At 41.7% G+C, this 13432-nt stretch overlaps 1 protein-coding gene across 6 annotated transcripts in view; it reads left to right on the top strand.

Moving 5' to 3' along the window:
- The first annotated feature begins 9165 nt into the window (after positions 1-9165).
- C4H5orf63 (chromosome 4 C5orf63 homolog) overlaps positions 9166-13432 on the top strand; it is a 29527-nt gene continuing 25260 nt past the window's right edge. For 2 of the 6 annotated variants that reach the window (XM_055112611.1, XM_034960435.3), the window contains exon 1: positions 9166-12827. In XM_055112611.1, the coding sequence (XP_054968586.1) occupies positions 12567-12827 (261 nt within the window). In that variant the 5' untranslated portion in view covers positions 9166-12566. The remainder of the gene's footprint in view (positions 12828-13432) is intronic. The other 4 variants (XM_034960434.3, XM_034960433.3, XM_055112612.2 and 1 more) reach the window with 4 other exon arrangements.

The raw sequence follows: 13432 nt of genomic DNA, 5'->3' as shown, positions 1-13432 counted from the left end.
GTGGAGAAGGGGAAAGGACTGAAGCTAATAGGAACAGCATGTGCATGATACTAACCAGTATTGGACCTATGCCCTTGATGAGCTACGAACAGAACCACGGAGAGCACTTGAAATGTCAAAATCTCTTTGGTCATCCTTGTTACTAATATTGTAATACTAACATCAAATCCATATGCGTGCTCTGGTACAGTAAATACGAACTCAGAGTCAAGAGACAGCAATGCAATATTCTTCCCGGCTCTGCCAGTGACAACATCCCTTGGGAGGTCACTTAACATGGCTGGCTTCATTTTTCCTATCTGTAAGGTAGAAAGAGTTTCCGTGATTCTCTTCTAACGGGAAGTAATAAGAAATAGAAACATCAAAACTCTTATCTTGGTGTGAGTGGTTATACACATACTAGTTAGACATCCTGTTTAATGGAGGAAAGGGGGATAGTTACAATGTGTGCAGGCTCACTTTTGACTAGTAAATTCCTTTCCTGATAATACATTATTGCAGTTTTATTGGGATAATATTAGAACAGTGGCCACTCAATAAATGCTCATTGGCATGAGATTAAAATGTAATAATTCTGGAATTCAGTTTTCTTTGGAAATGCAGAAGTCTTCCCAGCTTTCCTCTCATGACTTGTAGAAACCTGTAATTGCACAGTACATGTTGACTGGCAAGGTAAATAAGTGAGAGAGCCAGAGCTTTGCATTGTTTGCTGGGCCTTGTGCTCAGCCAGTGTGAGGGCTTGGCAAGCAGAGTTGTCTTCCATTTCACAGTTTTCATGAATATGTAATTCATCTAGTCACAATAGACGTATTTCATGCAGTTTGGAAAGCCACATGTTATTTCCTTGCTCTAATGGCCTCTTCTGCCCCTTTTTAGAAACAGAGAGGCTCAGCAGCTGTTGAAGGTCAAGCTACCATTGGGTTACTGAGTTACAGCACACAGCAATGGTGGAGACCACGTGGCGTGTAAATTACCTGCAAGAGTACAGGTGGCATGCCATGGCGAACTACCTTTAAACACCTCTCCCTCTGTCTCTTTTCCCGAGACCAAGAGGAAAGAGGAGTCCAAGCAAGCTATGAGAGATAATATACAATCAGATAAGCTTTTAAGACAGGCACTGGGCAGAGAAAATATGACACATGTAGTAAGGATTCCATTTAGTTAGATTTTCTCCCTCATCATCTGCACTTATGTGAGAATCGATGATGACCAGAAAAAATAGTGCAAAACCAAAAAACCACAAATAACCCTACAGTAAGACCTGGTGGCAAAGAAACTGTGAGTGTCTTCAAAGTGACCATCTACCTCACGATAGCAGAAGGGAACAGTAAGTCTGGGATTTGGGCCTTCCCCAGATCCAGATAGAGGCAGCTAGTAACACATGTCTCTGCTGTTTCTCCATTTCCTCATTTTTGTATACAAACATACACACACCTACACAGACACACACACACAGACACACACACACAGACACACATACACATGCTTGGGAGGAAAGAGAGAAGAATTTCACAGAAATGCTCTATGCCTTAACCAATTAACAATTACAAAATAAGAAATATGACTGTATGATAATTGAATTGCCACCAGCAGTACAAGAGGACAAAGCCAGTTTCATTGTACTTATGTGTTTCTTAGATTAACTTTCTCTTATTCCACCAAACTTATGCCTTACTCCTGTCTTCTCTCTTTGACTAATGAGAATAACTGATCCCCACTTTCTAACATTCAGACCTGTCAAAGTATTGATATCCTTCAGTCTTCCTGCTTTTTCCACTCTTGGAAGCTACTAAGAAAGTAGCTACCACTCTTGATTTTATAAAGAATCTTCTTAAATATATTACCATTTCAAGAGACTTCTTCTGAATCCTGGCCAACTTTGACTTGCTCTTTATTAAAAAATGGAAATGTTTAAAATGTAAGAATGCTTTATATCTGCAAGGTAATCAGCACCAATGTGGCTAGTTCAAGCTGAGATTTTTTTCCCCCTCTGTTTTAATCTTTCTTACATGTGGTAACCATTTAGAGTTTACACAGAGCTTCGGAAAGACGGTCTTGGGCTTGGGGTATGGTAAAAGCCAGGGTGCCATAGAAGACTGGCACCTTTTATATTGGCAGAATAATTTTCTTTAAAGGGTTATTGTGAGGACTAACAAGGGCAGAGCAGGAATTATGGAAAAGAACCAACCGTATACAGAACTGGCACATGGCATAGGCCTTGGGTCAGAGGGAACTTCAGAGCCCATTCCTCTAGCATTCTCTGGGTCATCTCAGGACTGCTGAGACATGAGGGCCTCTGTTGAGGACACCTTCCCTCAGCATGCAGGAGTCATGTGCACATGACTTGGTTCAAACAAAAAACCAGCTGGTTCTCAGAGGCTTAAGAGGATGACTGTGAGAGTCACCAAGAGGACCCATCTTTTCTCAGCAGCTAGAGAACACAAATTCCCTGACATAATTCAGGAGAATGGATGGGTTAGCCAATTCCTTCAGGGGTAAAGTAGAGCCCCATCCAGCCCTTCTAACCAAAAATCCATGCAGGGTTCACAAAGTGAGAGAAGACCCTAAAGGTTTCTTGCCTAAATATCCAAACACAGCCTCATATTGCATTCACAGTCTCTGTGTAATTGCCTGCTTTTCACTTTATTTTGCCTGGGCGGCCTCAGTGCTCATGACACAACTGAGATGATGAAAGTTTCTCCTGAGGTGCGATGTGTTAGCCACCAATAATACCTTTACCAACTGCAAATGTTCTCAATTTCCTTGAACTGCTTACAGAATAAACAAAAACCTACTTTATTAATTATTCTAACCATTTGCCAGTTACTTAGGTGTTAAGGAGGCTTTGATATGCTTTAAAACCACATTTGTGTTAAATACCAATGTAAATGAAGCACAGAAATGAACAAAAAGGCTGCAGTGCAGGACTGTAGTTCATGGAGATGGTAGTTCTTCCCCCACTTCAGGATATTTCACTCTGAGGACATTACACTATTATTAAGATTGTCTTCCCTTCTAGGCCTCAAGGATGGATTTAATTTTGTACAGTTCTCAGACTTGATGGCTAATAGCAGTAATGCCGAACACAAACATCTGGACTCACTGCAGGAAATCATTTCCTTTGTTTTGAGAGTCGAACCACCAACCTGAGTGAATGGCGTGGAAGAGCTTCAGTGCCTCAGCCAGCGATCCAGAAATAAAACATTAAGCCTTACTGAAGTAAGAAGGGAAACTGACAAGACCTAAAAACTGAACTTCAGGGAACATTCTCCCACCATCAAAGTGATCGTCTATTCAGAATTTTGATATTTGGAAAATGGTAGGGCAAGAGATGTAGAATACAGGATTTGGGGTGTGTTTTTCTTAAGTAACTCATAAGCACTCTAAATATAGCTAAAACCCTGCACTGTACCCTCAAAGGGTTGACAGCACCAAATGAAGAGGAAGATTTTTAATAACTATATTTGAAACCCTGGTCCTTGCCCAACAAGATGGAGATAAAGTTTCCAAACCCGCATGCTAGAGATTGTGGAAATTCAATATTTCTCTGAATATCTGGGAGACCAGGACACACGAACAGTGGTTTACAATCACAGAATTACTTTTTCCCACCACCCTCCCCAACCCCCACCCCCACCGCCAGTAATTAATGGGATTACTGGATCTAATGGTAGTTCTAAGTCCTTTGAGAATTCTCCAACATCTATTGAATTGTTCTCTGGAGGTTTCCTATGATTGCATCCTTTATGTCAGCAACCCTAACATGGGACCCAAGTCCTTCTCGGTGACCCCACTTGTCTTTTGCCCCCTCATCTTCTCCACCAAAGCATCAACAAACACATGTGTAATAGAAGTGTCACTGAAAAGGTGGGAGTCATCACCCTGGGCACAGTGGGGAGACATTTTGTAGGCTGTCATGTCTTACATGGGAAGAAAGATACTTTACTTATTTATTTTTGGATCAGATCTTTATTTTTATAATTTTGACTTTCATTTTAGATTCAGGGGGTACATGTGCAGGTTTTTTTACATGAGTATATTGTGTGACACTGAGGTTTGGAGTACAAATGAGCCCATCACACAGGTAGTAAGCATAGTACCCAATAGGTAGTTTTTCAACCTTTATCCACTCCCTCTTGCCCCGCTCTAATAGTCCCCAGAGTCTGTGATTCCCATCTTTATGTTCATGTGTACCCAATGTTTAGCTCCCATTTATAAATGAGAACATGCAGTACTTGGTTTTCTGTTCCTGCATCAGTTCACTTGGGATAATGGCCTCTGGCTGCATCCATGTTGCTGCAAAGGAAATAATTTCATTCTCCTTTATGGCTGCGTAGTATTCCATGGTGTATATGTACCACATTTTCTTTATCCAATCCACCATTGATGAACACCTAGGTTGATTCCATGTATTTGCTATTGTGAATAGTGCTTTGATGAACATAGGAGTGGATGTGTCTTTTTGATATAATGATTTATTTTCCATTGAGTATATACTCATTAATGGGATTACTGGATCTAATAGTAGTTCTAAGTCCTCTGAGAAATCTCTAGACTGCTTTCCACAGTGGCTGAACTAATTTACATTCCCACCAGCAGTGCATAAGCATTCCCTTTTCTCCGCAGCCTTGCTGCCCTTATTATTTTTTGACTTTTAATAGCCATTTTGACTGGTGTGAAATGATAGCTCATTGTGATTTTGATTTTCATATCTTTGATGATTACTGATGTTGAGCATTTTTTTCATGTTTGTTGGCTACTTCTATGTCTTCAAAAAGCGCTTTAAAATGCATTATTAGTCTGCTCAGCCATTCCACCACCAGCAATTTCTTAATGGCTGTAGCCACCCTAACCCCTTAACATCTCATGATTTTTCTGATCCTTCTCACCTCTCTCCCTGTTTACACCAGTTATAGGTGGAATTGTGTCCCCCAAAAAGATATATTCAAGTCCTAACCTCCAGTGCATGTGAATGGGACATTATTTAGAAAACAGGGTCTTTGCAGATGCAAGCAAGTTAAGATGAAGTAATTTCGGTGGACCCTAATCCAATATGACTCGCATCTTTATAAGAAAAGGAGAAGATGCACAGACAGAGACACACAAGGAGAATGCCATGTGACAACAGAGTCAGAGCTGGAGAGATAGAGTCGCAAACCAAGGAACACCAGGGATTGCACAGGCACTGGGAGTAACCAGGAAGAGGCAAGGAAAAATTCTGTCCAGAGCTTTATAGAGGGAACATGGCCCTGCTGACACCTTGATTTCAGACTTCTAACCTCCAAAGTGGAGAGAATAAATGTCTGTTATTTTAAGCCACTCAGTTTGTGGTACTTAGTTAAGGCAGGCCTAGAAAACTAATACAAAACTCCCCTTCCTTCTCTCTCACTCGCTTTTATTTTCTCAGCAGAGATATTTAGCATCTCTTTATTATCTCAACACCTGTCCTCAGATCTTCATCTCTGACCCACAAGCTGCCAATGAATGCATTTTCCTGAATAAGGACAGTTCCCTTCCTAAGAGAAATTCTGATGCCAGAGGTCAAGAAAAAAAAATTTTTTTCTCCATTACCTATAGTGTATTTAGATTAGGAAAATATACAATCCAAGTATGCAAATTAGATTTGGGGGTCTAAACTCTACAAATTGGCTGTTGCTCTTGATCAAATAAGCACACTCTCACTTCACATGCATTGGCAGCTTCCCGCTGTCAATAGAGATGAAGATGCCCTGCTCATGAGAGCCCGGAAAGCTTGCATGAAGTGGCCTCTACCTCCCTCTGCCTCATCCAGGACTGCTCCCCAGCTGCCACTCTCTGCTCCACCCACACTGCCTTCTTTGAGTTCCTCATTTTCAACACATCCTCCCTCCACCCTCACACCATTGACCCTGCTACTCCTGCTGCCTGGAACGCTTTCTCCAGATTCCTGCCCCAGCCTGTCTCTGAGGTAACTCTAATCTTCGTCTGATCTTAGGTCAACAGTCAAGTCTTTCCTAACGCCCCAGGACTGTGATGTATATATCACATCCCCCAATCACAGACTTTTATGGCACCCACCGCTTTTCTTTAGTAATATTTATTCGTTGTTAATTACAACACAAGCTCTCTTAATTCAGCACCGCAGGGAATTAAGTGATGCTTTCAAATCCCTTTGTAAAACGTATTGATGGATTGCCGGGATCACGATCAACACTTGCGGCTTCTGCCACCTGGTAACCTCAAGGCCTCTACTCCCACCAGCTGAGCTTATGCTTACTAAGAGTGGGTTGTTTTTGTTCCCAAACCTGTCTATGGCAGTTGTACTTGATTACTATAATTATGTAGTTTGATTAAATATCACATAAACTGATCAAATATGAGCATAAAAAGAGAGTTACTGTTTCTATGAAAGCTCAGTTAAATGCCTTGGAAAGACCTGAAAAGCTGGGGGAAAATAACTGCTCTTAAATTAGTTGTAGGCAAGACAAGTGTAAAAGATTGGGGGAAAAAATAAAAATCTAAGTGAATTCACTTAGTGAAGACACTTCACAAGTGTCTTTAAGTTTTCCCTCCACTTTAGAGTATCTGAAACTGGAAATTGTAGATGATAATGTATATCCCATCATTTTGAGTGAGCTTTATGCAAGAAAGATAACGTAAACTTTCAATGACTGGACAGATCCTAAAAGAAACCATCTTGACTCTAACAAATTTAGCAAATGAATGTTCGTTTATGTATTTTAAGTAAAAAAATAAAATATTTATATATATATAACCATACCTATATGATTAAATATATATATATCAAATCATATACATACTTCCCACTTTAACTGCATTTTCCAATTAACTAGTTACTGGTCTTACTCCCATTGGAAAATGGGTTTTCTACAGTAAATATTGACATGATCATTTCATTAATATTTGACTGTGAGCTCTATTACAAGGCGTACATGTGTGTGGTTCAACACTAACATTCCAAGCTGGGTGCGGTGGCTCATGCCAGTAATCCCAACACTTTGGGAGGCCCAGGCAGGTGGATCACTTGAGGTCAGGAGTTCAAGAGCAGCCTGTCCAACATGGTGAAAACCCATCTCTACTAAAAATACAAAAATTAGCCAGACGTGGTGGCGTGTGCCTATAATCCCAGCTACTCAGGCGGCTGAGGCAGGAGAATCACTTGAACCCGGGAGGTGGAGGTTGCAGTGAGCCAAGATCCCACCACTGCCCTCCAGCCTGGGTGAAAGAGCAAGACTCTGTCTCAAAAAAAACAAAAACAAAAACAAAAAACATTAACATTCCAGGAAGGGCACAGTGGCTCACACCTGTAATCCCAGAACTTTGGGAGGCCGAGGCAGGCAAATCACATGAGGTCAAGAGTTCGAGACCAGCCTGACCAACATGGTAAAACCCTGTCTCTACTAAAAATACAAAATTAGCCAGGCATAGTTGTGCATGCCTGTAATCCCAGCTACTCAGCAGGCTGAGGCAGGAGAATTGCTTGAACCCGGAAGGTGGAGGTTGCAGTGAGCTGAGACTGCGCCATTGCACTCTAGCCTGGGCAATAAGAGTGAAACTCCGTTTCAGGAAAAAAAAAAACAAAAAACAAACACTAGCATTCCAGCGCTTGACTATGGCACATAGTAAGTACTCAGTCAGCATTATTTTGAATAAATTGGAAATTTTCCTTTATTTTGTCCTGTGCAGACACAGCAGATAATATAGTAAAATATTTAAACATATGTCTCTGAAGGAGGTTCAAATATGTGCAAAAAGATTATCCCTCAGAATTCTTCCGAGCAATAAGTATTAACTTCAACTTTGTGGAAGACTGCTCAGTATGCTGGGGCATGTTTGAGGGCCACAGTATCTTTTCTTTCTGACTGATAGGCTGGCTGCCCTGTTTTGTCTGAACAGGACTCTCTGGATGGGGGTGAATCTGAACCAGGGAATAAAGGAGGTGCATTTTACTCTCCTCTCTTTATGCCATGAGAAATCTATCCTCCTCCATGATCTAGCCTTAGTGAACATAACAGATGGGTTTAATCCATAAAAATGAAAAACTTTTCCCATTTCAACTCCATTTCCTGCCTGTCCAGGTAAAACAAAACTTTCCCTGAGGAAATGATGTAAATGCACTCAACATTCTTAAAAGATCCTACATAGCACAAAATATTGCTAGGAACTGAACCATGTTTCTTTTCATTTACATTTAAAAAGAATTATGAATGGGGTAATGAAAAAAATATAGATGGGAGTTAGGAAATGCTTTCCAATTCCAGCTTCATTGTGATTTCCTTCATGAAGCTTCAATTGCCTTTTCTGTAAAATGGGACTGATAAAAATGCATGCCCTGTCTATCTTACAGAATTATTGTGAGGAATCATATTAAATGATATCTATAAAGATGCTTGCAGTACTACAAAGGGTGACATAAATGTGCCCTGGTATTGTTACTACAAGGTCCCCTATGCCATCTTTCCTCAACAGTGTCAGTTTCTGCCCTTCTTCTTTGTGCCTGGCAGGCTGCACTCAATTCATTTCCTTTAGCACAGACACAAGTAATCTTCTGTTATTACAGGTGAAAGGAGGTTGGAAGCTACTGATTTTGGAGTAGACAACAATGGTCTTGCTCCAACAAACCTTCTGGGGAAATCCACAGGACACTTCAACTCCTATCTTGCCCCACAATCTTTTCAAGACAGATGAAGAAAGAGGCATGAGTCAAGGTCCCTGCAAAAACTGTAATTTCATCACCAGTATGGGTTTAAACTTTAACAGCTTTGGTATCCATCTGTAAAATGTCATTTGTTGGTTCCATCCTAGTAGCTCAAACAAAAGAAAAAACACACATCTACTTCCTTCGATAAAATGTAAAAGTCTACAGTTTCTCTATATTTGTGCACTCAAGCCATTCTAATTTATTCTACAATTACTTTTATTTTTTAGCATTTTTATGTGGCTGTTATACTACATAATTAATGGTGTTTACATGGAAAGGTTGTTTATGTAAATGACCTAAGTGGATTACTGAGCAAGCTTTAAAACAAATAAACATTTTTCTCCTTTTAAAATTTACTTCACTCTCCTCTGAATGTCTGGCAGAAGAGCAGAGTTTTTAAAATGTCAATGGGGACATAGGAATCAGGCTTTTGAGATTCATTCTCCCCTGGTGAGTCAGGCTTATAATTCTGTTTCCTGTAATGGTTGGCCTTGGGGGAGTCAACAGTGACCCCACTGACCCAGCACATCCCAGACTCAGAAGCCTGTCTTTTCTTTGGGAGGTTGCCACTGTTTTTCTCCATGACCTTAAACATAACACAATATCTGGCCCTTAGAGTTCATTTCCTGCAGAGTTTGCAGACCTGAGGATGGGAGACTCATGAGATAAATATGCTCAATATAAAGTCCAGAAATACACCAGGAAAGAAAACCTACCAAGTTTCTGAATACCTCCACCAAAACAATCGCATCACCTAATTGTGGCAATTACTGAGACTGTCCCTCCTAGTCAAAGTTCAAATTGCACGTTCTTTGAGTGGCAACACACAGCCAAATTACCGTAAAACAGAGCTGGCATGACAGTCACTACTTGCCAAGACATACATTATTTTTCTAAGGCATTCTGAAGGGAACATATTGACATCAAAGCCCACTTCTTTATTCCTGCCAGAGGCAAAGCTAAGAGGACAGGAGTGAAGATGCCTCCCTCCACACCCACACAGGCCACCTTTCAGAGGCCTTAAGAGGGAAGCCTGGCTCCAGGTCATCTCTGGAAGAATAGGTCATGTGTCCTCTAAAGTACCTTTGGAGTTATGTCAGGAGTTACAGATCAGACTGTAACAGCAGGCTTTCTCTACACCAGGCTTCTGCCTCAGAGATGACCATTGAAAAACTCAACCCAGGTGAGTTCTGAACATTCTAGCACACAGATATCCCTGCACCAGTCCTATCCAGATTGGTAGCGCATAGCCTAGAATTGCAGTCCAGACCTAGAGGAGGACATGCAAGTCAAATGCCTAATGACAAGCATGTTTTTTTGTTTGTTTGTTCATTTTTTTGTTTTGTTTTGTTTTGTTTTGGAGCCATAGTTTCGCTCTTGTTGCCCAGGATGGAGTCTCAGCTCACTGCAACCTCCGCTTCCCGGGTTCAAGCAATTCTCCAGCCTCAACCTCCTGAATAGCTGGGACTGCAGGTGCCCACTACCATGCCCAGCTAATTTTTGTATTTTTAGTAGAGAAAGGGTTTCACCACATTGGCCAGGATGGTCTCGAACTCCTGACCTCAGGTAATCCACCCACCTCGGCCTCCCAAATGGTGGGATTACAGGTGTGAGCCATCATGCCCGGCGACAAGCATGTTTTGAATGAACAAAATTGTACAAGATCCAGAACTGTCTTAAGGCCTTCATATTCTTAAAACACTCTTTCACATCATTTGAAACATATTAAAAGGTATATACATTTCACACTTAATAATTTTTCTATAAAAGGATTTTTTAAATTTTGCTTGTGAAATTATGTGGCTAAAAGTTAAAATATAATTTCTCTACACTCATCACATATACTTAGGAACTCTCACTTGGTGAGAGCATCTCATCTAAAAATTGTTTTCCAATGTAATGAAGTTGTTATGAATGCTAAACCCATCCATTAATGAAGCTGACACAGTGTTCAATTTTGTGATCATTTAATAAATGTTCATTAATTTTGCTATGAGTGTCCTTTTTTTTCTTTTTTGGTTTTGTAGACATTTTTCCTGGCCAGACTCCAGATATTTTCCCAAGCAGAGCTCCTTTCCCCAGCACTGTAGGCCCTGGACCTAGAGGCTAAACTGGTCCTGTGAGCTCATGGCAGTCAGCCAGGCACTCCCAAAGAGGGTATCAACCATAGTGAGTTCTCAGGGATTCCCAGACATTCGACAGGACTCCCTCTAACCAAAACAATAATGTGGAGGCTCCAGGTCTTCTGCTATCACTTACAAACCCAAGAAATTCTTACTGATTAAACTCAAATTCTGAAAATTTATGAACTTTTGGCTCCTTAGAGAAATTTACTCATAACCAGTGCTAAAAGCCTTCATCGTTGGCCTTGGTTGAATCCATTCTTTTCCTTCAGTGGGTGAAATCAGGTTTCATAAGTCCAAGTGATTTTATAAACCTTTGTTTTCCAACAATAAATAAGATTTGGAAGCTGATCTGGAGTTACATTTCTAGTAAGCTTTTCTGTCACTCCACAATATCTAAGATACTCATGCCCCACCAAGGTGTTTATAACCCACCAAGGTGTTTATAACTAGATCCCAGATTCCTTCTTTAAAGGTATCCTATCAGCAACTGTTAGGTGGACTGTGCTTTAGAAAATTGACTTTTTTTTTTCCAGAAAAACTAAGTCTTATCAGAGTGCATCAACTCAAAAATAACTATAGGTAGTCTGTTGACAGTCACAAAATTCCCTCTTTAGCCTATCAGAAAATGCTGAAGTGACAAAGAACTTGTAAATTCTACTATCTTAATGTGGCCTCTAGCAACATCACATAATCAGTGTGGTTTGTTTAAAGAATTCATTCCTGACCTTGGTTTGCTTTGTATCTTTTTTAAAACCACTGAGTACACATTGAATTTATAGTGGTAAGCTTAAGGCGTCAGACAGCATGAGATGGAATTCCAAATCTACCATTTTGTAGCTGTGAGAACTTGAGCAAGTCATTAAACCTCCATTACTTCATCTGTAAAATGGTACTAGTAATACTTAATTGCATTGTTCTCAGGATTAAACAGACTAATGAGTATAAAGCTTTTTGTGAGCAATCAATAAATGTTAGCTTTGAGTATTACTATAATTATTATCCATCATTTTCTCATTATTTACTGTACCACCATTCAAGCCACCACACCTAGAACCTGGAATGCTCAGTAGCTTCCTCACCTCCCTGCTTGTTCTACTCTTGCCTATCCTAAACCCTTCTCATCTACTTCCCAAAGCTAAGGGGTCCTTTCAGAAGGGAAAAGCAATCAGTTCAATCCCCTTCCCACATAAAACAGAAATGCCCCCCAGCTACCTTTAGCACAAACCTGAAAGGCCCTGCATGGCCAGACTCTCGCTTACCCTCCCTAGCCTGTTTCCACCTCTCTTCCCCATTCCCTCTAAGTCTCAGCCATACTCGTCAGTCTTCCGCGTACAACCCATACTGCACATCCTCCACCAGACCCTTCCCCCAGCCTGCAGAGCTCTGTCCCCAACCCACGCCCTTCAGATCCCAGCCCCAAAGCTACCTCTTCAACGAGATCCCACTCAGGTCTTTTCTCATATTCCTTCCCTGCAAAGCACTTAGCTGAATAAACGCATGGCCTATTTAATAAGGGATAATTTCCTAATATCTGCTTTCTCACACGATTTTCAGTTTGCGGGAGGGTACGGCTGCCAGTTTTGCTCATCGCATTCCCCATAACCTAGTTCAGCCAAGACCTAGTGGAGGAGGCAGTAAATATTAAATTAACGAAAGAATGGACGCATGCAGAGCGGTTAAAATGGCTCGGACTCCGCAGCCTCAAAAAGTTGGCTCCTGCACCTGAGGCTCCTTATTAAATGGTTCCCAAACATGCGGGGTCACTTTTCCGTGTTTTGTTTTTTAGTTTGGCCTTGGTTTGTGTGTCACTCTTCACGAGTAAAGGTTCAGGCGCGGCCACCCTTGAGAGCGTAGACGGGACACCACCTGAGATAGAACGCCCAGCAGCAGTGCTGCCGGCGTGGGGCGGAAGTGCGGGGCGCGGGGCCGGCGCCTGGTGGGTGCGGGCGGAAGTGCCCGGCGCAGGGCGGAAGCAGAGGCGTTGGCGGCGTGAGGCTCAGGTGGGTGCCCTTAGTCCCGCGCCGAGGGTGAGCGCTTGCGGCTCTCCGGCTCTGAGCTGACGCGCAGGCTGGCGGGGGTTCGCTGTGCCGCGTGCTGCCAATTTGGATAGTCGTTATACGGAATTTAATTAAACCGGGAGCCATAAATCCATGAAGCACTGGGGGGAGATTATAAACGCGTGTGTGTGTGTCTGTGATAGCGCTCTGGGAAGTAAATAAATGACGGGCGGGAAAAGGAAGCCTTTTTTTTTTTTTTTAAGAGAAAGCAGAAAACATCTCAACTTCATACTCCTCCAGTGATTCACCGATGCCCCGTCCCGGGTTTAATTGAATTCTATGAAGTGGTAGTGTAATCACACTTGGGAGCCCGCTGAGCTGACTGCCTTTTTAAATAAATATTTTTGAGCAGCCATGTTGACCTTTAATTGGGGTGAAAAGGTTGAAAGGTGCAGCAGGGAACATTGTGAGTGCCGGGGCTCTCTGGATCAGCTGTCTGGATCTCCTCTCAGCCTTATTGGGCAAAAGCAGCCCTCTGGGTACTGAACAATGAGAGAATAAATCAGAGACTGTACATTCTCAGCAGATATTCACTTCTGACAAATAGC

Source organism: Pan paniscus, chromosome 4 (genome assembly GCF_029289425.2).
Source record: "Pan paniscus chromosome 4, NHGRI_mPanPan1-v2.0_pri, whole genome shotgun sequence".
NCBI classification, from domain to species: Eukaryota; Metazoa; Chordata; class Mammalia; order Primates; family Hominidae; genus Pan; species Pan paniscus.
The sequence above is the reverse complement of the archived record's forward strand: the minus strand, read 5'-3'. Positions and strand labels throughout refer to the sequence as shown.